Genomic DNA, 23,583 nt, shown 5'->3' with positions numbered 1-23,583 from the left:
TTTATAGGCATTTTGTCTTCCTTTTTTTGTCATTGTGCATGTCCCTATGGCATTCATCTATTTCTAGTTATTTCACATCCATTTGCAGGTTTTTAAATCTCTTAGAAGACATGTTGTATCCCTTTGTTGTCATTCTAAATGACTATGCAGATATTATCCAAGTTTTTGAAACAATTTTTCATCTCTTTGTTGTCTTTGTTTTGAAATACATTTTGCCTATGTTTTCTCACAAAGCATGTCTTTTTAGCTATTCTGCATCAATTTTAAGGCTTTGTAATCCTTTTGTTGACATTCTTTATCTTAATCATTTTGCATCTCTGTCATTAGTTTCGTTATAGGCAGTCGTCCTTTTTATCTAGTTTAAGTTATTTTTCTTTTTCCTTTGTATTTGTTTTGTAGCTCATAGAAGACATTTTGCATCCCTAATTTGTCATTCTGCATCTCTTTGTATATATTGTTCAACTTTTTGTAGTCTCTGTGCATCGTTCTGAAGTTTGTATGTATTGTAGTTTTCTCAGACATTTTTGTAGTCTTTTAGGATTGCAATACCTTGGCAGAAACCTTGATTGAACATGTTTGTTATCTCTCTCATTTTATGGTATTTTGGTTATATGAAGCATTTTCCTTTTTCCTGCCAAATTTAGTTGTATACATATTTACTGTTTTCTGAAAGTCTGCCTGTGGAGTGTGGACAAACAGCTTAATGATCACATGAAACCCAGAATAAAGCGCCATAAAGAGGTCAGCGGCAGATTCACCCTACGATTGTCTTCATGTTCATCACTTCCAGAAACAGCCAACATTCAGTCTTTTAGTCCGCTGTGTTTGGAAATATGGAAGTATAAACACAGTGTTAAAAGAGTTCCCTCAGTTCTTTAGGTTAAGCTATCTTTGGACCTGCTCCTGACCCGAACCCCCTCCGTCTCACCGCTGAACGTAGACACCAGTTCTTTGACGCTGCTGGCCGAGCGAGACGTCTCCTCCACCTCCTTCGTCTTCGTCCTCTTCTTCTTCGGGTTTATGTTCAGACTCTTGGAGCGAAGCGTTGGGTACAACCTGTCCTCCCCCAACAGCAGCTCCTCCTCCTCCTCCGTCCCCTCCTCCTCCCCTCCCTCACCATGGTTACTGTCACCTGTCTCCCCCTCCTGAACACCATCAGGAGGCCCAGATGGACTGGCCTCCACTTTCTGTTCGGTCTCACTGCCTCCACTCTTCTCCTCCGTCACTCTGGGAGAAGATTTGGCGCCCCCGTGAGGCATGCTTTTAGATCTGGAGGCGGGTTTTGAGCCATGGGTGGTAAAACTGTTTACCCCCTCTTGATCTCTGTGTGTGGGGCTGTCACCTAATCCAGACTTCAAGCTAGGGGAGGGGGAGGCGCTAAGTGATGGAGATGATAAATACTGAGTGAACTTTGACGTATCCAAAGGGAAGGATACAGTCGCTTCCAGTCGAGTTTTCTCTGCTGGTTTCTCCACACTAGCAGCTGTGGAGTAAGGTTTAGGAGAACCTGGACCGCTGCCGGGGTCACAGAGGGAGATCAGGATGTCCACATTGGACAGAGACTGAGCCCTCCCTTTACGTCCCACCACCTCAAGAGTTGACCCGAACTCCTTCACTTCACCTAAAAACAGAAAGGAAGAGTATGCATCATAAGAGCAGGGCTGAAATAGAGGGGTTTAAGTATCAATGAGAATACAAAAGTTAGGGGGCTTTAACCACATCTGCTGTGATCCATAATTTAACAACTTTTCAAACGTTGTCATGTAAATATAAATACTTGTCACAGGAACCCTGGTTTTGTCTCATTTTTACTGGTCCTACCTGCCGTGTTTCCACCCTCTGTGTGTCCCTCTCGTCTCTCTGGACTCTGCTGAACCTTCCTGTCGTGTCCCTCCAAGTCTCCGGTCACAGAGACCCTGTCGTCGTGGTCCAGCTGGTATCTGTACAGACTGTAGCCGTCTGTGCTGTTGATGCTGCCGTGTCGAAGCAGAGCGGCCGGCTCGCACACGGACGATCCTCTGGAGCGTGTGCGGATGAGCTCGGACCGGTCGACGCCCGCCAGCTTCTCGAGAGCGTTCATCATGCGACTGGAGAACTCCTCCAGCTGAGCCAGACGGAGGTCCACTGTCTGCAGGGACGCCTTCATTGAGTGCTCCCTCTCGTTGACCTCCTCCAGACGCATGAACATGTTCTCCACCCTGAGCAGAGAACAGAATACACAGACTGAGAGCAGCTTCGGCTTGGTTTCACTTTAAACATGATCCTTTTGACTAAGAAGACTAGAAAAGTCCATTTACCATGTAAAAAAACATGGGTTACAAAAACAGCAGCTGCTACTCTTCTCAGCTAGTTAGCATTAGCATTAGTTTTTATCTTAGCTTTTTTCCCCATCATGATTCCATTTAGTTTCAATAACACTGAAATTAAATTAATCAGTTAATGAGAAAAACATTTTAGCTTCAGCTGAGACCAGACTAACATTGAGTGTGAGGCAAGAATCTGGAAGCCAGTCTGCAATCTTAGACATTGCTGAAGTCTATTTGGCTTCTTGCCTGTCTTAACATGTGTGTAAATGACAGTGTCATCTGCATACATTTGGATTTCAACTTCTGGGCATACAAGTGGCAGATCATTGACATATAAACTGAATAGAAAATGTCCTAGGATTGAGCCTTGAGGAACACCAACAAAACAATCAACAAATTAAATCCTCTCTCCAACTTGTGTACATTGCCTCCTCTTTGTTAGGTACGACTCCATCCATTTGATTGCATTTAGGGAAAAGTTAAAATTGGAGCTTTGAGAGGAGAACATTATGATTTACTGTGTCAAATGCTTTTCTCAAGTCCAAGATTTCAGCTTAAGACAATCTCTTCTCGACTTCAGCTGAAAACAAGGCACCCTAACGGTGCATTGACTTGTACTAATAAGGCAAATAAAAGTTTCTGTAGTTGGTATATTTCAATAAGTATGATATGAGTGTCTCTTGCCGACCTCTCTGATGTGACTCTGATCCTCTCGTTGTTGGAAGATTGTTTCTCGTCATCTTTCTCTCTGAAATATTCCTCCACACACTGCTCCTCGAACTCGTGCAGACTCTTCAGCTCATCGGCATTCAGCACCAGCTCTGCGGAAACAAAGAGGATTCAACATCTCAGGAGGGAGACTGTTTTCATCTTTTTAGAAAAAAACAGTCCTCAATCCCCTCGTTCTAATCTCAGACTCTCTCAGTGAATCAGATCTTACGGAGTCGTCTTTCCCGGTCGTCATGCTCTCCCTCCGTCTTCCGTCTGCAGCGGCAGCACAGCCTCTTCAGGACAATGCAGATGTGGGGGATGATGATGAGGGGGGGAGGCAGGATGGGGCGGTCGTGGAAGGTCATGATCAGCTGATACCTCTGGAACTTCCACACCTGGTTAGAGATGGACTTCACCTCGAAGAACGTGTTGCTGTGTAAAGAGAAGAGGAGAGTGATTTCCTGTAAGTGGTGAGAAGACACTGAACATCAGATGTTTATCAGATTGGGTTTAAGACCTTCATAAATCACGGCTGAAGGTTGAAATTAGGCCTGTATGTACGCCAGTATATGATAAATAAGGAGTTATTTGGTTTCACAGACTAAGACAAAGACGAGACAAAGAAAAACATGTTTGTTAGTAAAAAATGTTCAATGTTTGTGAGGCGGGTCTGAGGTCTGTTTGTGTGTTTGATATTAAAGCATCAGCAGCAGGAGGATCGGGTGGTGAACACTGACTTGAACACGGCGATGAGCAGGTTGACCAGCAGGATGTTGGCGACCAGCAGGTAACAGGCCATGATGGCCGGAGTGAGCCAGGCTCCGGGGATACAGGGAGGAAGCTTCTTCCCGTCTTCATCGTACAGGTTGTCTCCACATGGAGCTGGAAAAAAACAATCCCCAAACTTTATTGGTTAATGAACAACTTGTGTGAAACTGCTGGTATGTTCCTGGACCTTTGAAGGAGACTGCACATTAAATCCTGTAACACTAACAGCTCTCTTCAATGTTTTAAATTTTGGGCTGCAGTTCCCATTTTAAACACTAGGTGTCAGAGTTACTTATTGCTCCTTTAACGATAAGACATTTTACTTGGACCAATTTTGAATTGTTTAATTGTGAAGCAGTCACAGGAAACACACTTCCTGTTTGCCTTTTACAACTAGAAATACATAACTACACAAATCATGATTTTCACTTCAGAGAAAATTGAATTCGAGATACTTACGATTGATTTCCATCGCATAAACTGTCAGTCAAAAGTGAAAGTAAAAGAGACAGAAAGTGATCCGTTACTGAACAGAAACATCATGTTCATGAATGTCAGTGAGAGAGAAGAAGATTAACAAGAGGAAAACAACAATATGAAAATATATTATTTTGGTCTCTTATTTGTTAGCAGAACTTCTCAGGATTTTTAAAGACTTAGCATACATTCACTAAACCATTTTTTACTCCTCCCTGTACACTTAATATAGCTTCTAACACATGAACTTCAAGAAGATTTAAAATAACACAAAGTTTTTACAGTGGGTGGAATCAGCAGGTAAAGACAGAGAGTGAAGACAGCCTGTGAGGACAGAGGGTGGTCAAGGACAAGAGGTGAGTATAAAGGCAATGCGTTAGGACAATGATGAGGACGAAAGGTTGAGTTAGAGGAAGAGGGCAACTGGTTAGTTGAGTCGGGGGAGGGAGTAGCAGAGGGTGAGACCAGTGAATGAGAAAAGCGGTGAGGACAGTGGGTGAGGAGACAATGAGTGAACTGAGGGTGCAGATGTGGACATCAGGAGACAACAGAGGGTGAGGACAGGGGTTAAGTACATTGGTGAGAAAAGTGGATGGGGTCAGGGGTTAACAAGAATACATGAGGTTAGTGGGTGAGGAGAGTAAAAGAGGACAGGACGTAGAGTTAGTTTAGAGGTTCAGTGATAGGGGGAGGACAAAGGGTGAGGATATTGGGTGAGGACATAGAGTTAGGTTAGAGGTTCAGTAATAGGGGGAGGACAAAGGATGAGGAAATTGGGTGAGGACATAAAGTTAGGTCAGAGGTTCAGTAATAGGGGGAGGACAAAGGGTGAGGAAAGATGGTGAGGATGTAGAGTTAGGTTAGAGGTTCAGTAATAGGGGAAAGACAAAGGGTGACGACAGGGGGTGAGGACGTGGAGTTAGTTTAGAGGTTCAGTGATGAGATGAGGACAAAGGGTGAGGACAGGGGCTGAGGATGTAGAGTAAGTTAGAGGGTCAGTAATAGGGGGAGGACAAAGGGTGAGGACAGTGGGTGAGGACGTAGAATTAGTTTAGAGGTTCAGTGATTAGATGAGGACAAAGGGTGAGGACAGTGGGTGAGGATGCAGAGTAATGTTATGGGTTCAGTAATAGGGTGAGGATTTAGAGTAAGGTTAGGGGTTCAGTAGAAGGGTGAGGACAGAGGGTGAGATTGTAGACTGCGGTTAGTTCTTTAGTGATTGGGTGAGGACAAAGGGTGAGGACAGTGAGTGAGGACATAGAGTTAGTTCAGAGGTTCAGTGATTGGGTGAGAACACAGTGTGAAAACAGTAGGTGAGGACATAGAGTAAGTTAGAGGTTCAGTAATAGGGGGAGGACAAAGGGTGAGGACAGTGGGTGAGGATGTAGAGTAAGTTAGAGGTTCAGTAATAGGGGGAGGACAAAGGGTGAGGACAGTGGGTGAGGACAAAGAGTTAGTTTAGAGGTTCAGTGATTAGATGAGGACACAGGGTGAGGACAGGGGGTGAGGATGTAAAGTAAGTTAGAGGTTCAGTAATAGGGTGAGGATTTAGAGTAAGGTTAGGGGTTCAGTAGAAGGGGGAGGACAAAGGGTGAGGAAAAAGCGTGAGGACAGAGGGTGAGGTTGTAGACTGCGGTTAGTTCTTTAGTGATTGGGTGAGGACAGAGTGTGAGAACAGTGGGTGAGGATGTAGACTGCGGTTAGTTCTTTAGTGATTGGGTGAGGACAAAGGGTGAGGACAGTGAGTGAGGACATAGAGTTAGTTTAGAGGTTCAGTGATTGGGTGAGGAAACAGTGTGAGAACAGTGGGTGAGGACATAGAGTAAGTTAGAGGTTCAGTAATAGGGGGAGGACAAAGGGTGAGGACAGTGGGTGAGGATGTAGAGTAAGTTAGAGGTTCAGTAATAGGGGGAGGACAAAGGGTGAGGACAGTGGGTGAGGATGTAGAGTAAGTTAGAGGTTCAGTAATAGGGGGAGGACAAAGGGTGAGGACAGTGGGTGAGGACAAAGAGTTAGTTTAGAGGTTCAGTGATTGGGTGAGGACAGAGCGTGAGAACAGTGGGTGAGGACATAGAGTAAGTTAGAGGTTCAGTGATTAGGTGAGGACAGAATGTGAGAACAGTGGGTGAGGTTGTAGACTGCGTTTAGTTCTTTAGTGATTCAGTGAGGACAAAGGGTGAGTACAGTGGGTGAGGACAAAGAGTTAGATTAGAGGTTCAGTGATTGGGTGAGGACAGAGAGTGAGAACAGTGGGTGAAGACATAGAGTAAGTTAGAGGTTCAGTGATTCGGTGAGGACAAAGGGTGAGGACAGTGGGTGAGGATGTAGAGTAAGTCAGAGGTTCAGTGATTAGGTGAGGACAAAAGGTGAGGACAGTGAGTGAGGACATAGAGTTAGTTTTCGAGGTTCAGTGATTGGGTGAGGACAGAGTGTGAGAACAGTGGGTGAGGACATAGAGTTAGTTTTCGAGGTTCAGTGATTGGGTGAGGACAGAGTGTGAGAACAGTGGGTGAGGACATAGAGTAAGTTAGAGGTTCATTAATTGGGTGAGGACAGAGTGTTAGAACTCACAGGCGGCTGACTGTAACTCTTACTATGAACTCTAGTCTTACGGTCTATGGAGTCTGCAAACACCTCCCCGTAAATCATCCAGTACGGCATGTAGAAGATGTTTCGGGCCAGACGCCAGGTGGGCTTCTCGTCCGGGTGGAGGATGGCCTGCCGAGCTACACCGAAGCTCATCAACACCACCAGCATGATGACCACGAAGTACAGCATGTCCACCATCTGGATAAAGCCATGACCATTTACCATAAAATGACTTTTTCTCTATGGACATGTAGAATATCTGAGATGTCAATGTAACTTTTGGCCAACAAGTTATTTTATAAAACAAAGTGAAAAATTAAGTCAAATTGCACTAAAGCTATGATGTCGCACCATTTTGCCGATCATCATGACGTATGGTCCCAGGTACTTGTTGACTCCGAAGATGTCGAGGACTCGGATGTACCAGAAGATGATGTCGACGCAGTAGATGACTCGCCCGTAGCCCATTGAGGGCTCGCTCTGCAGCCGCAGCAGTAAACCAAGCAGGAAGACGGAGATGGCCGCCAGATCTGTGATGTTCCAGTAATCCTCCAGCCAAACGTTGATCTTCTGCTTCAGCTTCCCCGGCTCCGACATCAGGATCTGAAGAGAGATTCATTGTGATCTCTCAGGTCGTGCCCAACGATTGCAAACAGACACAATTTTCCCTCAGACTTCACCAGGAGTTTCTCCTGCCAGCCCCTTAGAATTTTTCCTCAGTAGTCACAAATATACGCGAAGAAACTCACTAATAAAAGCAGAAGTAAAAAAAAGTAACTCCCATAATCTGGTAGATAAACTGTTTTTGTCAAATGAGACTGGTGGCTTAACAACTATTTTTCATGAATCACAAAGTCTGATACAATAGTGACTGTTTCAGTTTATTTTCAGACCCTGAAAATGATAACATCTGGGTCTATCAGGGGCAAAGACGAGCATTTTTATTGGACACTTTTTGATTTGCACCTGAGTATTGTACTGTACCCGCAACAGTTTGTTTTAGAGCTGCTGGAAGAAGCCATCTTTGAAGCAATTATCAAAACTTAAGTGACTCATTGAGTCATTTAGACCCCAATCTATATTCAAATAGATTGAATTATTGATCCTACTTTATTGTCAGATAAAGTCTGAAATGTGTCTCGTATCACAGCAGTTCAATTAGCAACATAAAAATTAAAAAGACAAGATACAAAGATACAAAGATTTGCCACGACATTCAAACACATAAGTAATATTCAGAGGCCTTCAACGCACTTTGATCTGGCATTAAACTCAACATTTGGAAACAAATGGATTCCCCCTCAGAATCCTGACACCGTACAGAGCCCTGAAACATTCACCTGCCGGACTTTCTCCAGCCCCAGAGTGATGATGTAAGATATGACGATCCACTCCTGCAGAGACGGCCATCGCTCCATCTTCACCAGGATGATGTAGTTATACAACATCAGGTACACCAGGTAGGAGATCTGAAAAAGGTGAGGTACAGTACAGAGTAAAAAGCCTGACTCCATCTGTTGTATAAACATCAAGTTAATCGTTACTGATGTGACCGACTATACGTTTCAAAACTTGCCGTGTTAAACCAGAACTTGGTGAAGGGAGTGTTGTAAAACTCGTAAATCTTCCTCCCGATGGGCGTCCTCTTTTTCGGGTTCTTCTGCTCTTCCTCGTCGTCTCCTTTCTTGGACATTGCGTCCACGTTTGAGACAGCGTCCTGAAACAAAAAACTTGTCAGCACTCATGCTGCTGTAATAAATGTACGCTGTGAGGAATACTGAGGCTGCTCTGCTTCTTGGATACCTTGCTGGATTTGTTGTCGTCCTCTTTGGTTTTTCCCTCCTCGTTGTCTCTTGAGGAATGAAAAGAAGTTTCATCTCCGAGACGAAACTCCAGGAGGAGAATGGCCGGAGGGAAAACGATCCCTAAAATCACCTGGAAATACAAAATCTCTTCTTTATCACGTCTACACTGACCAACACTGGAAACCGCCAGCTATTGCAGGTACATAAGTATTACACATATGTATGTGTGTGTGTGTGTAGATCACGTGTTATAATGAATCATGTGAAAACTATAAATGTGGCATTTCTTTTATCATTCAAGATTTATTTTGATTTCTACGTGTCTGAACCTCCTGCAGAGACCAGTGAGCCTCTCTCCCGGTGCTGGTTTTGTCGGTACCTTGAGGCTATTGCTCTTGCCCATCCTCAGACAGCCCATCCACATGTCGGTCAGCAGCATCTGGCTGCAGGTGTGCGCGATGAAGTCTCTGTGTTTGGCGGCGACGGCCAGCTTCAGACAGGTGGAGTTACTCCAGTTCTTCAGCTCGTACGTCAGCAGCTTCATGGCCACCTGCTCATCGTGTTTGTACGACTGATCGAGCAGCTCGTAGGCCAGCTGACCGAACTCCCTGCACACAGAAACACACTCGATCTAAAGACATGTTTACAGAAACTCCTGTACATACTGGCTGCTGCATTGTTGTCTGAGAAGCCAGCCCTTCAACACAGCATGTTGTCACATGCCTGATGATATCATAAGGTTATCTCATCATTTCATTCAGTAGTTATCCTACACATTGGTCCTTTAACAGCAGCAAAGCGATGACCTTGTAGTAACAGAAGTATAATCATTAGAGTTTGGACTGACTTGGAGTTGTTCTCCAGGTCCTGGTAGATGTCGTCCACCAGCTCGCTCTGTGACGACTCGTGAGCCATGGCCTTGTAGAGCTTACAGGCCACCAGGGCTTTGGCCATGGCCTCCTCCCCTCGCTGCCACAGGAACAGCGCCATCTTCTGGCGCTTCATCAGCACGGCCCACACCATCAGCTCGTGGAACGGGTACTGGAACCTGCTTACCTCGGGGTCGTCCACGTCAATGTCCACCTCCTCCTCTTTCTTCTTGTTCTTCTTTCCTTTCCCCTTCGCACGAGGCTCGTCGTCCTGCAGGAGGAACATGACCACATGTAAGTCACTGAATCCACCATCAGCCGAGACCGTCTCCACACTCAGAGGAATATTACAAGATACTTAAAATGAACAAACCTCCATCCCAAGAAGCTTCAGAGCTTTAGGCTGTGAAAGATAAGAAAACAGGATCAGTTGATTATCATTTTTAAGGAAGGCTCTTTTATTAGAGCCCACAAATCTGTAACCTTTATTTTGAAAGATGTGTTTGCAGGACCAGCTGGTATTATACATGGTCAATTGAGTCTCATAGTTTTGAAGTTAGGGATGTAGAGACACTTGAAAAAGGGAAAAAATATGTGGAATACATTGTTTGAAAATAAAAGTGTGTTTTAATGTCACTCTTAAAAAGGCACTTGTGATCAGTGCTGCACCTCTGTTCTGCCATCTAGTGGATCTTGTAAATACCACATTCTGCTAAACAGATATTTAAAGAGGGCATTTTATACCCCTTTTCCACCTTTTCAAACAGTCCCCTGTGGTCTAAATGAAACATCTGTGCTGTGCTTTGGTCAAAATATAACATGAATCAAGCACCAGAGGAGGTTTGTGACCCTGTATAAACCAGCTCTCTCAGAACGCTCCGTTTTGGTGTGTGTGTCTCTTTAAATACAATGAGCCCCCCTTTGAGTTTTCCCAGTAGACATCACTCCTTCCCTAGTGAGAATAAAAATGGCGGACCTGTGCAAAAGTTTTGCACTAGGCTGGGGGTGGAGTCCATGGGTGGAGATATCAGGGGAGGGGAGGGGATTTTTTTTTTTTTCCAGAATCCCACTGTGACATCACAAGGGGAGCACATTTGAAAGAAAGCATTTTTCTCTGTGTTGTAAGACTTATGCAGACCACAAACCAAGGACTGAAGGGTTTATTTCACCTTTTGTGGGTCGGTAGACACTCAGGTTACCCAAATATATGTTCAAAAACACTGTCAAAGTTGATTTTCCACAATATGTCCTCTTTAAATAATCGGCTGTTTCCATGTAAAGATGAGATAAAGTTTATTTTATCGAGCACCATTTGTGAAGTGACCACCCTGTCGTGTCCACTCTGAGTGTGACTCACTCTCTTGAGGCCGTACAGGTTGTTGTACAGCGTCCTGAAGCTCTTCCTGGTGTATTTGCAGCGATAAGCTCCGCCCATCAAGAGCTCCAGCACCAGGCCAATATCAATCAATGTGATCTGATAGTCTGGAGGAAGATTCCCCTGAAACACAAAATCAATGTTTAAAAAAAACTACTGAGACCATCAGAAGTAAATAATAACATTCATAAACCTTTATACTCTGCAGATGAAGCTGCGGAGCAACTTGGGGTTAGGTGTCTTGGTCAGGCACACATTGGACATATAGCTGCAGGAGCTGGGGATCAAACCCGACCTTCCATTTGAGAGATGATGACTCTACCCACTGAGCTACAGCCGCCCCACTCTATTGAGCCCTCTAACTGACAACAAATCAAATATCACTGATAGCTGTGTCAAATAAACAAGAGAAAAGAAAAGAAAACATGATGTGGAATTCATTATTTTGAACATAAAAATGTGTTTTAATGTCACTCTTAAATGCACCTCTGTGCTGCCATCTAGTGGAACTTCACTGTAAATAACACATTCTCCTGAACATTGAAATAATTGACTGTTTCAGTGGGTTCTCTCGGGGTACTCCAGCTTCCCCCCACAGTCCAAAGACATGCTCATTAACTGATTGGTTAACTGGTGACTCTAAATTGCCCGTAGGTGTGAATGTGAAGTAGCTGGTTGTCTGTCTCGACTGCCGACCAGTCCAGGGTGTAACCCTGCCTCTTGCCCGACGACAGCTGGGATTGACACCCGCCATCAACCACCCCGTGGTTTACATAATGGATGGATGGATGGAGTAGTGATCAAATGTACGATGGCATTAAAAGGACGTCAAACCTCAGAATAAGTCAAACCAGGACAACATCTCGTGTTTCTGTCTAATCTGAGCCTGTTTCTTTAAAACACAACACTTACTTTTTTAACGTCTCGGACCACAAAGTGCAGCGTGTTGGCCGGTCCCAGCTTCTACAACAGCAAAGGAACAAACAGGAAACTTAAGAAAAGTCAAAAAACATCAATCACACTAATGTCAGGCACAGACTGATTCATGTCTTTGAAAGATGTCAGGCCACGTCGGCACAATTAAATCATCTTGTTACAGGATCATGACAGAATCTATGTTAATGATTTTACAACTGTGACGGCCACACAGGCGCAGAATGGCTGTGAAGCTGACAGACGGCAGCACAGAGCTTCACTTTGATCTGAGAATAATGGGACTCACATGAGCACCACATGTTGTGTTAAGAGCCTTTTTTTTTTCTAAGTGAAGCAGATGAAGATTAAAGACAGCCGTGATATAACAAAAGATGAAGGGGATCACTGATGGATGTTAAGCTGCGGATCAACATGTCAATGAGAATATGGAGGTTAAAGCAGAAAGCTTTTGTTTAATGACTCGTCTTAGGAAAGAGGACAGAAATGCTGTTTGTATTAATAAACCATGTTTTCATCCTGGCCCCCCAAACACAAGGGCACCTTTTGCTGCGAACTCTTACAGCTCAAAGGACTTATTTAATGAACTGTTACTCAACAAACAAGGGAATTTGTAAAATCTAAATCATAAGCATGAGTAATGAAGTGATATTAAACCCTTATATCACTGAGAATAGAGTCAGTCAGCAGATTTAGGGCTCAGCCACGGAGCAGATCTGCAGAAAAATATTCATCTTTATTACAAAATAATCAATTTTTGGCTGTTCTTGGGGGTCGATGGAAACGAGCTGTAGAAGCAAAACTACAAAATAAGAATATAGAAATTGCTTTCCCTGCGTTACAGCCAGGATTTAGGTGTCCTCATGAACACTGGAGCTGGTTCTGTATCCGAGACAAGACCAAGACCATAAATATCAATGAAAAATCATCGAAAAAATCTTCTTGCGTGTCACTTTTTTAGACCCTTACACCAGGAAGGTTGCAGATGTAACCGGGGGATAAAAATCAAATTATGAATGAATTTAAGTTATTATTTTATTTAGAAAGAGGCTTTTCCTTCTAATCACAGTAATGATGTAGTAAAATAGCCTGCCAATGGTGGTCTTGACCGGTCTGGATTTAAAATGCAGTCCATCTAGTCTGACACCAAGAGAAGACCGAGTAAAAATGCTTTCAATTCAGAGACAAGACCAGGACTGATTTAGAGTACTACAACACTAGGTTACTGGGACATATTTTAAATGGTATAGACTTCTCTATGCTCTTAAACTGTTGCTGCCACAGTTAAAATACAGAAAGGGGATTTATTGATTCTTGACACAGACGTTGAGTTGTGTTGTATTGAGCTCAGGTGTTTTCTTACCGTGTTGTACAGCTCCTCCAGACGAGGAATAGTCAGGAAGTGATGGATGTTCACTCCGTTCTCAATCAGCAGCTTCACAAAGTCCACCCTGTCCAACACCAGAGCGTCCATCATGGCCTGTTCCAGAGAGTTCACCTGTGGCAACATCATCATCATCATCATCATCATAGTCAGCACCTGCCGATAGCGTCACCTGACCAAGGTCATCACTAACAGTTGGTTTCCTCCAAAATAAGAGAAAAAAGCTTAACAGCTCACTTGGGGTTTTAAGATTGTAATGGAAATATTTAACCTTAAGATTCCTTTCATTAAATTTTATTAGGTTATATATCTGTATTGTTTCTACATTGTTTAGCTAACGGTTAATTTTAGTGTTTAGTCTGCTTAGCTAGCTAGCTGTTGGGTTCTGTATCAACACTGTTAAGCTAACTGTTTGTTGTTGTCTGCTATTAAAGCTGTAGCTAACAGTTGAGCTCTTTATCTTCACTGTTTAGCAACAGTTAATTTGTTTTATTGTATTATGTTAAGCTAACGGTTGGGTAGTAATAACTGCACTGTCATTGATTAGGGCTATATTTTCTCATGTTTAGCTAACAGAGCTGTTAGAGTCATTTATATGTGAGAGTAGTTATCTTTTGTGTTCTACAGCGTTTTATCTACTCAGGCCAATGTAGCATGCCTAGGCAACTAAGACTGCAGTCAACTCTTACTGCTGATTGATTAAAGGGCACAGCATGCTGCCGGTGCTGGCTTGTGTTTTTACTGGCAGCTGTGGAGCTACAGTAGCTTGTAAAATCAATACACTTTACATTTAGTAGGCTACTTTGTAACTGTTGTTTCCATCTCTACTGACAAGAACAACGTAAACTATTGAAACAAACCTTTTCAGCTCTGTAGTTTGTGTGCTCATTTTTTGGAAAAAGGACAGAGCCACACAGTCGGGTTCACTGTTTATTTAACAGTTCATTTTAAAAGCTAAGTTAAAAGTTTGGTGTAAAACTGTTTAACAGTTGGGTTTGCATCTTCACTGTTTAGCTAACAGCTTTTTTTTTTTAGCTAAATTTTATGTCTTAACTGTTAACTATGGTTCAGAAAAGGCTATGTAAAAATTATTGCTAATGGTTATTTTTTCTGAAACAGGTAAACTGGTTCAGTTTATATTTGAAGTAGTTGGGTTTTATTACATAGGCTTCTTTGTTTAGCTAATGGTTGTTAATATGATTAGATTATGGCTGATTCTAGTAGCCATAATTGAGCTAACTGCTCAGAGTCATTACTGTGTTTATCATATTCAGATGTGTATTTTAAACTGATACGCTAATTTCATTTAGTCTGAAACTGCCTAGCTAGGTTTACTATACTATTTACATAATGATTCAGTAATATAAACTTGGTATCTTACAGTATAATTTAAAAGTTGTTAAGAGAACTGTTAAGCTAGGCTAATGGGGCTAATAATTCTATAGGCTGAATGTTCAACTTTGCTTTGAAGTGATTAAACTAGACTTCAGTTTCTTAGCTTATATTTTTAGCTCAATAACCATTTTGGCAAACTATTTCAAATCAAAGTTATATCAGTTCAGTTCCAGGTCGTGATTCAAGCTAACTAAACAAAAATACGACTTTATCTATAAAATGTGGGTTATTTTTGAAAGTTAAACATATTGGTGATCAAGTTTTCTCTAATTTCTCACCCAGTTACGCAGCTCCAGTTTCCTGGGGTCAGTTTCCTCAGGCGGTTCAGGTTTGGCTTTGGCTCCTTTTCCTTTCTTCCCTCTGGCTTTCCCTTTCCCCCCTCCTCCTCCCGCTGGAGCTCGCTGCGCCGCAGGACTTCTAGGCCGGTCATTCGCAGCAGCAGATACAGGCTGCAGAAACACCATCAAACAAAACTTCATTACGAGATAAAGGTTGGATTGACGCTATCTTTTGGTACCATTACATGCAGATCAACATTTAAAACAACATAAACATATTTTTTGTGTCTGCAAAGTTAACTTTGAGGAACAATTTTTAATTTGACTACACCTAAAACAGGATTATAAAAGACACACAGGCACATGGAGCTGAACCAGTGAACTCACAGGCCAGTGGAGTCCGTACACAAAGATCTGACTGCGAGCGATGTCCACTCTGTTCCAGGCCAGAGCCAAGCTCAGCTGATCAGACGCTGATGCATTGGTACCTAAGTTACATATCAACAAAGAAAGCAGGTGTTACTTTACCTTAGATTGATACACCCAACCTGCACCGGGTTCGGTGCCCTTGCTTAATGGTACCGCGGGAGTACTTGACACCTGGCACCTCTACAGGAACCCGACCAACTTCCATACTTTGGGATTGGCAAGTTTTGGCAAACTACATTATATTCTACTTCCTTTTGTCTTCATTATCAAAGCACCATAGATGTGATATAAAAGTTGCTTAGTGCTTTGTTCATGAGGGATTAATGTTGTTTTTTTGCAAATAACATAACATAATAATACAATCATTTAAAAAAGAGTACAGTCTAAAGCTGCCCTTTTAGTGAAGTGTCTTGAGATAGCATCTATCTATTGGTGCTATACGAATATAGATTGATTGATTGATATGTATGTTGTTTACCTTTAAGCAGAGCGGTCAGGATGGACATCTCAATATCCTGCTGTCCCTCGGAGCCCATCCTAAACACTGTGATCTGCAAACAAAACAAACAATGAGAGCTAATAATACCAATGCTTTCATGCTTTTGTTTGAAGGAATGTTTACCTTGTCTGTCATCTTTGTTTAGCATGTTAGCTTATATTAGCATTTAGCACAAAGTACAGCTGAGGCTGATGGGAGCTCTGAACATCTTGGGTGATTGACAAGTGGCAACCTCCAGAGTAAACAAAATAGTCCATCATAAATTTGTCAATACTGCAGTTCCTCGAGCAGCCACTTGAGGCTGGCTCTAAAGTGAGTCAATCTCCATAGAGCACCATGTTACAAAGCCCATCTTAAAACAATTTTCCCCATTCATAAAAACAATATCTGGGATGATTTTATTTAAATGAACCACCTGTTTTAGATATAAACAAATCTTAAATGTATGGTTATAGTTACATGCATGGCCATTTTGTTTGACACATGGCTGCTTCTTGCTCTTTTCATCCCAGAGAGGAGGTCTGGCTGATTGCTGAACTGAGACATAAAGAGCAAGTCATGCAGTGTCACTGGATCAGAGCTTTGCCTGTTCATGAAGATTTAGGGTCAGCAGTTTTTAGGTTTGTCTCCACAGGGTTTAGGAAACATATGCATGTGGTGTTGTTTGTTAAGTATGTTTAAAGTTAGAATAATTGTGATGCTAATTCTCTTAGCCAGTAGATAGCATTGTCCAGTATGTGTTAGCTTCAAGCTAAAAAACTAAAATAAACAACCTGCTCCATCTATGAGAAGTCGTGCCCACCCTTGATAACAATGCCACAGCCGCCACTGCTAAACAGTTGTCTACAAACCAGTGGGGGATTTTATAGTGGCTACACACATATACACTGAAGCATCAGTAGGTGACTAACATGACTACATTTCATCCTGTGGGGAACGTTAATGTATGAGCAACAGTTGATCCAATTATTTAAATGTGACACTATGAACCAATGAGGAGGCCACAATAACTTAAACCATGCAGCGTATACAGATGATTTGCTATAAAGAGAAGTTCACTGACATAAACTTGTTGGGCTGCTGTGTCAGAGCTGGTTTAATCCTTTTTCATCTTATTTTATATCTTAGGAGAAACATCTAAACCTGCATCATTTTAATCTGAAAACAAATCATTTAAGTGAATTGCTGTGATTTTATTTAAATTTATGGCCAGTCTGCTGCAGCTGTTCTCAGGGAGAAGCAGAGGATTGTGGGATTAAATAAATGGTGGAGGGTCACAGAACAATCTCCATTAAGCTGTGCTGGTTTGGGTCAGAGGTAAAACCTTTATCATTATATTAATGTTTCAACTGATGAGGTCACAGTAAGCAGGTTTTATACTCCAGAGGAGAAATGCACATTTCCGAGGAGTCACATTTATTGCAGTGGTCGGACCATTGCTGACTTCTCCTTTAAGATTCAACGAAATGTACAAGTTAGTTAACCGGGGTGTCATACTTTACTCAATCCAGTTTCAGACAGCTTTATTTTCTGGAATTTACCTTGAGATGCAGTTTTCTAAGAGTGGTGAGGTAGTGTAATAAGACATCAAAATCAAAAGCAACAAAATGATTTAAATTCTGATGCTTAAAAATATCAATAGTGCATCGTTGTTTTTATTAAATGACTATGAAATCAAATAAAGATACTTAAGGTTTTTTTTGTTTTGACATATGTGTCACTTATTTTAATCAGCTGGCTCAACTATGAAATCGGTGTCCTGATGTTGATGTCAGCGTGGGTGAAGTGCGCAGCCTTACCCGACGGGTTTGTGCTCAATAGCTTAAAAAGGCTTCTCACCCTGGCTCTGCCTTCCCTGTTCTCTTTCTAACATCTCTCTGCAGACTTTCTTTTACGTTTCCCCACGTTTCTCTTTTCCTGGTTGGGATGGAGGGTTTCTTTACTGGGTGCTTGTCCTTTTGTTGGGCATGGGTGTCTTGTGTTTATTTTAAATACCTGTTTATTATTTTGAGATTTGTGTTTGTGCTTTTATCAGTTTTTATTTGTTCTATAAAAATAAAGTTATTATTTTGCATCCAGCCCTAAGTGGACACTCCCACAGTGGCTTCATTTTTCAACTACAGAGGTTCCATTTGGTCACAACCATGAAGGTTAAGAGGGTATACATTTAAGGGCAAAGTACCATTTAAGTTTTTTTGTTGTCTGAAGCACAGACAGAAAGTGATATAATCTCTGCACTCTTGTGTTACAGTCACTTTGTCAGTGCACTGAGGCCTGACATGATGCATAAATGTGCCATATGACTTCTTAAAGTGTTTCTTTTATCATTACAGACAGATAATATATTTAAGCATTAAGTAACTGAGAAAATTAGTAAAAACAACAATGAATTTCAAGACAGGGTTCACTAATGGTGATGAATAGTGAGCATGAAATCAGTGACGGATGAATTATGACACACAGATGACAGGACAAGTTATGAATGAGCAGTTTTATTTTGGCACTGATGGAAAACATAATAAAATGAGTATGTACATGTAGACAGGAGCTCAGTATCAGGTGTCATCATATCAGCGTCATATCATACCAGTGCTCTCTTCTTCATACACTCCATCACCATGAGGAGGATCTGCTGCGCCTGGCTGCGGCTGTAGTTGAATGTTTTCTGGATGGTGACCAGCAGCTGATCTTTGACGCTTTCATTCACCAACCTGTGCGGGAGAAACGTCAAACATCTGTCATTTGATCGTATTGATATGAAGGGCTAAACAAAGCGAGTACAGCTCATACATTTTTTATGTACATGGAGAATTAAACGGGACCTATAGTAGTACCCTGAGGAACTCCTCAAGCCTAAATTGTATAGTCAGATTCTTTGCAGGCATTGACTGAAGTTACCATTTTCTAAATAGAAGGAAAATTGGAAGTGATATTCAAGATAGCCCAACCCATTCTTCAGATGATGAAATGGGTGGCCACTCTTTTGTATCCAACATAGGGTTGATACCAAGCTAAACTAAAAAGCAGTTTTCACCGGAATTAAAAAGCAAAAATATAATGTGCATGACTAATAATGATCTTGCTGGAGTACAATCTGTGAGTGTTACTCACCCGTCATCCTCACTGTATCTATGTGCAAAGGAAAGGATGTCAGAGGCGCGGCCGCTCCCATCACAGATGACAACTGGAACCGGAGGCTCCTCTTTCAGACTCTCCAACACGATAGAGATGACGTTTGGACCCCCCTCCAGTATCAGACACACCACAGGGACACCCTGACCCAGACCTGACACACACAGAAAACACAATAAGTATTTCCAAACAGGAGACTATTTTTATGCTATTTCCATTTGTGTTGTCAAACATGATATGAACTAGCTTGCTTGCTAGTTTGAAACATAGTCCAAGTAATTTCATGTGTTTGGTGATTTTCAGTGTTATCCGTCAGCACTCATTGGTTCCTTTGTGGTTGAAGTGAGAGGTGACAGCTGAGCATCCCTTTGCTGTCCCTGCCTTACAGACAGCTCCAGGCATAGGATGACAAAGGGAAACCCACAGGTCACATGATTTGTTGAATCCTGGAGTTTGACATAGTTACAGAAATGATGAACTATGGAGACTAAAACAGCACAAGAAAGTTTACAAAAGTGATATTTTGGATGGGAGACAGACAAAACCCCAATTCACAATATTCAAACTGTTAATTTTACAGGTGTCATCCTCAGGTTGGTAAGTTTAAATCCTAAAATAAAAGCCAGGAAGTAAAATTAAATCTTAATGTTAGAAGGGTCAAATAGTACCCTGTGAGTGTCAAGGGATTAATATATATATTTTTACGTTGGAATATGAGAGGTAGTCTCTCTGGATTTTCACTAGTCATTGTCTTTTTAATTGCAACACAATTGTGACACAGTTTTGTTAGACATTTATAACAATTGAGCTTCCCATCCCTTCAGTTAGGTTAGTGGAAAATGACGGTCAAGAAAATATAGTGAATGAAAAACTACGACTGAATTTTTTTCTGCATTTTACTGGACTAGCTGTGTTTATCTGTGAGGAGTTTACATGGCACTTCTGCTTAAGCAGGTATTCTCGAGGTATTCTCCAGGTACTCAAGTCCTTCTCCAAATTGCCCATCAGTGTGAGTGTTAATGGTTGTAATTTACATGTGTAAGCCCTGTGCTGGAATCCTCTCCTGCCCTGTGACCCTTAGTAGGTATAGAGGTATAGATAAAGAATGGATGAATGGATGGATGGATGGACTAAAACTGATGAAAGGAGAGATTCATTGTGAATAGTTTTTCTTCACTCACGTGTGTTGATCTTCTGCAGAGCAATGTGTTTCTCCAGCTGCCGGCGAAGTCGGACCTCGGCTCCATACTTCCCGTTTGTTCCGTTATCTGACAGAATGAAGTGGGAGTGGCTGCTGTTCAGGACTGACAGCTTGCTGAGTGGGTTGGACATGGTCTGATAGGGCCGCGTCACCTAAAATAAATGGACATATTTGGTGCAATCAGAGGTTTGAGGAGACATAACTAAGTCAGGGACATAACAAGTCTTTATATTCATATGGGGATGATTTATGACACAACAAATACTGTAAATCTGGATTGGCAGATTTGGACTGATGATGTCTAGTGTGGTTGGGTTTGGTAAGATCTGCTTTGGGTTAGTGTGGTTTTGTGTGGCTTAGTTCGTACTGATTTTGGTTTTGATTGAGTCTGGCTCGGTCTGGTTTGGTCAAGTTTGGTCTGTCAAGATGTTTTTTTTGGTCTTGTTTGGTCAGATTGCACCAGTTCAGTCTGGTTTGGTCTGATTGGTTATGTTCTGTTTTGTTCTGATTTTGGTCGAATGTACTCTGGTGCTTTCTGGATTTGTCAGGTTTTTGCATGTTTTGTTAAGTTCAGTCTGGTTTGCTCTTGTGCTGTTCAGATTGGTCCAGTTGAGTCTGGATCAGCCTGGTTGGTCAGATTTGGTCTTGATCAGTTGTATTTGGTCTGCTGCAGTTAGGGTCAGTACTTTCAGCCTGGTTCAGTCTTGGTAACTCTGGTCTGATTGAGATTGGTATGGTTCACCCTGGATTGACTTACGTCTCTTCCGATGAGGTCTTCTTTGTTCTCGACGATGCCCCATGGTGCAATGCCAATGGCGCAGACTTTCCCTCTGGACTTTGATGAGTGATCTTTGAGAGCATCTCCAACATGACGAATCACTCCTGAAACATGGCAGGAGGTTTCACCATGAAGTTAAGAACTGCAGCCTGCAACTTCACATGTCTGGTCCCAAGTATTGTAAATTCATTGCCTGCTATCTTAGTTATAACATAAAATGTCACTTCTACAGGTCCCTAATCTGAACATATAGAGTGTCTGACTTTCGTACCAGTGCTGACTCCTCCGGTAAAGATCCAGGCTCCGGTGGTCACAGCCGCTTTGATCAGTCCTTTCCCAAAAACCTGCTTCAGTTTGGGCTGCAGCTCGAAGTTTTGTAAGCCCCCATGGACAGAAATGAGCAGAGTGGGAAGCTCCAGCTGCCAGTCCTTCACCATCAGGTGTAGCAGGTTGTCAGGTTTAGAGTCGTTGGAGACCCGGATATACTGCAGGGACAGAGGAAAGAGGAGAGGTTGATGATCCACTGATGCATCAAGAAAAACATACATTTTATTTAATATTGAAGTATATGAAGCACCATGGACTTGTTGACGTGCCCTCCTCCCTGGAACTCGATGACTCCGTAGGCGTCGGTTGGGGAGGTCTGGGTGTGCTTGAGTGGGCTCCATCTCTCTGTAGGTTGGGTCTCCAGCTGAACCAGGGGGGCACCCTCCTCTTTGGCCACCTGAGGGACGGCGCTGTGCTGTGCCACCAGCTGACCACAACTGCACCTGAAGAACAACAACAGATTTTGTTTGGTCCACAGCAGAGAGACCTAAGAGATCTTATTGATTGCACTCAAACTGTTGAAGTCTCTTTAACTTCTCTTAAACTTTAGAAATATAATTTTATAAACAATAGGACAGATTGGTGCATACACAAGTAGAAAAATAAACTTTCCATTATCTGAATGAAATCTCAGTTTACCTGCTGGCATCTTTGCTGGGAATAATCTGGATACATTCCCTCTTCTGGAAGGTTCTCTCAATCCATGCTCTCTGATTCTGCAAACGGAAAGTCAGTACCTTAATCAGACAGAAAATCATTCACAATATCTCAGTGAAAACGCCGATTGACACAACTTCCACTGGACTCCAGTGGCAAAAACAGTAATTTTATCTTTCAGAAGATGGGAGTTGCTGGTCTACCTTTGCCTCGATCGGTTAGTATATGGTATGACAAAACATTATTTTACACACAATGACTAATGTAATCCAACAAATGGAGCCACAGATTTAAACCAGCAACTCCAACAGTCCCCTGTGGTGTAAATGAAACATCTGTGCTGTGCTTTGGTCAAAATATAACATGAATCAAGCACCAGAGGAGGTTTGTGACCCTGTATAAACCAGCTCTCTCAGAACGCTCCGTTTTGTTGTCACAAGGAGAGCACATTTGTAACGGAGCATTTTTGTCTGTGTTGTAAGACTTATGCAGACCACAAACAAAGGACTGGATGGGTTTATTTCAAATTTTGTGGGTCGGTAGACACTCAGGTTACCCAAATATATGTTCAAAAAATAGTGTCTGGTGGCCTTAAAGGGAGGAAAACAATATCACTCTGTACAACAAACTTACTAAAACCAACAGACATTTGTTAGTAAAGAGAAATATGTCGGGTAGCTGACTCTTTCACAGGCTGCAGATATCATGAAGAAAAAGATGGAGGATTATTGTTCCCTTTGAATGTAAACCATTGAGATGTAAAATCATACAGATAGTTCATATAAAAATAATCTAAACACAGAGCTTTAATGAAGCATGTTAAAGCACCTTAATTGAATAATGGCCATTAAATTAAGCTGCGGCTCGACATTTATAAACCACAAATGGCTGAAATATCAAACTGTTCACGTCCGAATGAATCTGGCTAATTACTGGGATGGTGGAGCTTTCCATTTCTTTATGCATCCAATCCTCTTATTCTGCACGTCCTAATCCTGCTGCTGCTGCTGCTGCACACAGAACACACGAGTGCCCTTTAAATCTGTGTTTAAATCCATACAGCACTAATGACACTATGTGTAACTGTGTGTGTGTCTGTGTGTGTGTAACTGTGTGTGTGTCTGTGTGTGTAACTGTGTGTTATATCGTCTGTGAGTCATTCAAGCACTTTGTGAAATTCATGCACTCTGGCTGATGGAGGATTACGGTCTGACTGTCACATGAGCGGCAGTATTTATTGTCTTTTTCACGTGCACGATGAGACACAATCTTCATCATCATCATCATCATCACGTCCTGCCATCAGGAAATGAATGAATGAAACCCTGACTGATAATTCATCACCTCAGCTGGACTGATGTTTAAGCATGGCGGACTGCACGTTTTTGTTCAATAAGAGAAAAATTAGATTATCTGGTGGAAACGCTGCGATCAATTCAAACTTTTTGTGGCATTTGAGCGGGCGTGTGCCGGCCTATCTTCTTCCTCAGTTTGCTGATTGTACACCGTACTGCATCTACATGACATGCGTATATCTACCTCCTTTTTCAATAAGAGACAAACCAAGAAGATTTTTGGTGCATTAAGTAAAGTCGGAGTCTGAATAGACTGAAAAGTTCTTGTGTTAAACATCTGAAAACCAACAAGCTGCTCCTGAGTGAGAAATCAGG

The 23,583-nt window shown here is 42.2% G+C and overlaps 1 protein-coding gene across 1 annotated transcript in view; it reads right to left on the bottom strand.

Annotated features, from left to right (window-relative positions):
- Positions 1-286: 286 nt before the first annotated feature.
- LOC132983145 (transient receptor potential cation channel subfamily M member 1-like) overlaps positions 287-23,583 on the bottom strand; it is a 29,871-nt gene continuing 6,574 nt past the window's right edge. The window contains exons 2-28 of the mRNA XM_061049408.1: positions 21,896-21,972; positions 21,507-21,699; positions 21,201-21,414; positions 20,909-21,033; positions 20,132-20,303; positions 18,930-19,104; positions 18,406-18,529; positions 15,798-15,870; positions 15,278-15,378; positions 14,891-15,061; positions 13,197-13,331; positions 11,813-11,863; positions 10,883-11,023; positions 9,899-9,928; positions 9,504-9,796; positions 9,036-9,264; positions 8,655-8,786; positions 8,428-8,568; positions 8,192-8,320; positions 7,203-7,454; positions 6,875-7,049; positions 4,245-4,265; positions 3,755-3,899; positions 3,247-3,449; positions 2,995-3,127; positions 1,822-2,198; positions 287-1,621 (exon numbers count right to left, since the gene is read on the bottom strand). Of these exons, the coding sequence (XP_060905391.1) occupies positions 876-1,621; positions 1,822-2,198; positions 2,995-3,127; positions 3,247-3,449; positions 3,755-3,899; positions 4,245-4,265; positions 6,875-7,049; positions 7,203-7,454; positions 8,192-8,320; positions 8,428-8,568; positions 8,655-8,786; positions 9,036-9,264; positions 9,504-9,796; positions 9,899-9,928; positions 10,883-11,023; positions 11,813-11,863; positions 13,197-13,331; positions 14,891-15,061; positions 15,278-15,378; positions 15,798-15,870; positions 18,406-18,529; positions 18,930-19,104; positions 20,132-20,303; positions 20,909-21,033; positions 21,201-21,414; positions 21,507-21,699; positions 21,896-21,972 (4,758 nt within the window). The 3' untranslated portion in view covers positions 287-875. The remainder of the gene's footprint in view (positions 1,622-1,821; positions 2,199-2,994; positions 3,128-3,246; positions 3,450-3,754; positions 3,900-4,244; positions 4,266-6,874; positions 7,050-7,202; positions 7,455-8,191; positions 8,321-8,427; positions 8,569-8,654; positions 8,787-9,035; positions 9,265-9,503; positions 9,797-9,898; positions 9,929-10,882; positions 11,024-11,812; positions 11,864-13,196; positions 13,332-14,890; positions 15,062-15,277; positions 15,379-15,797; positions 15,871-18,405; positions 18,530-18,929; positions 19,105-20,131; positions 20,304-20,908; positions 21,034-21,200; positions 21,415-21,506; positions 21,700-21,895; positions 21,973-23,583) is intronic.

The sequence above is a fragment of the Labrus mixtus genome, chromosome 1 (assembly GCF_963584025.1).
Source record: "Labrus mixtus chromosome 1, fLabMix1.1, whole genome shotgun sequence".
In the NCBI taxonomy this organism is placed as follows: domain Eukaryota; kingdom Metazoa; phylum Chordata; class Actinopteri; order Labriformes; family Labridae; genus Labrus; species Labrus mixtus.
This window is presented reverse-complemented; position numbering and strand designations above follow the sequence as displayed.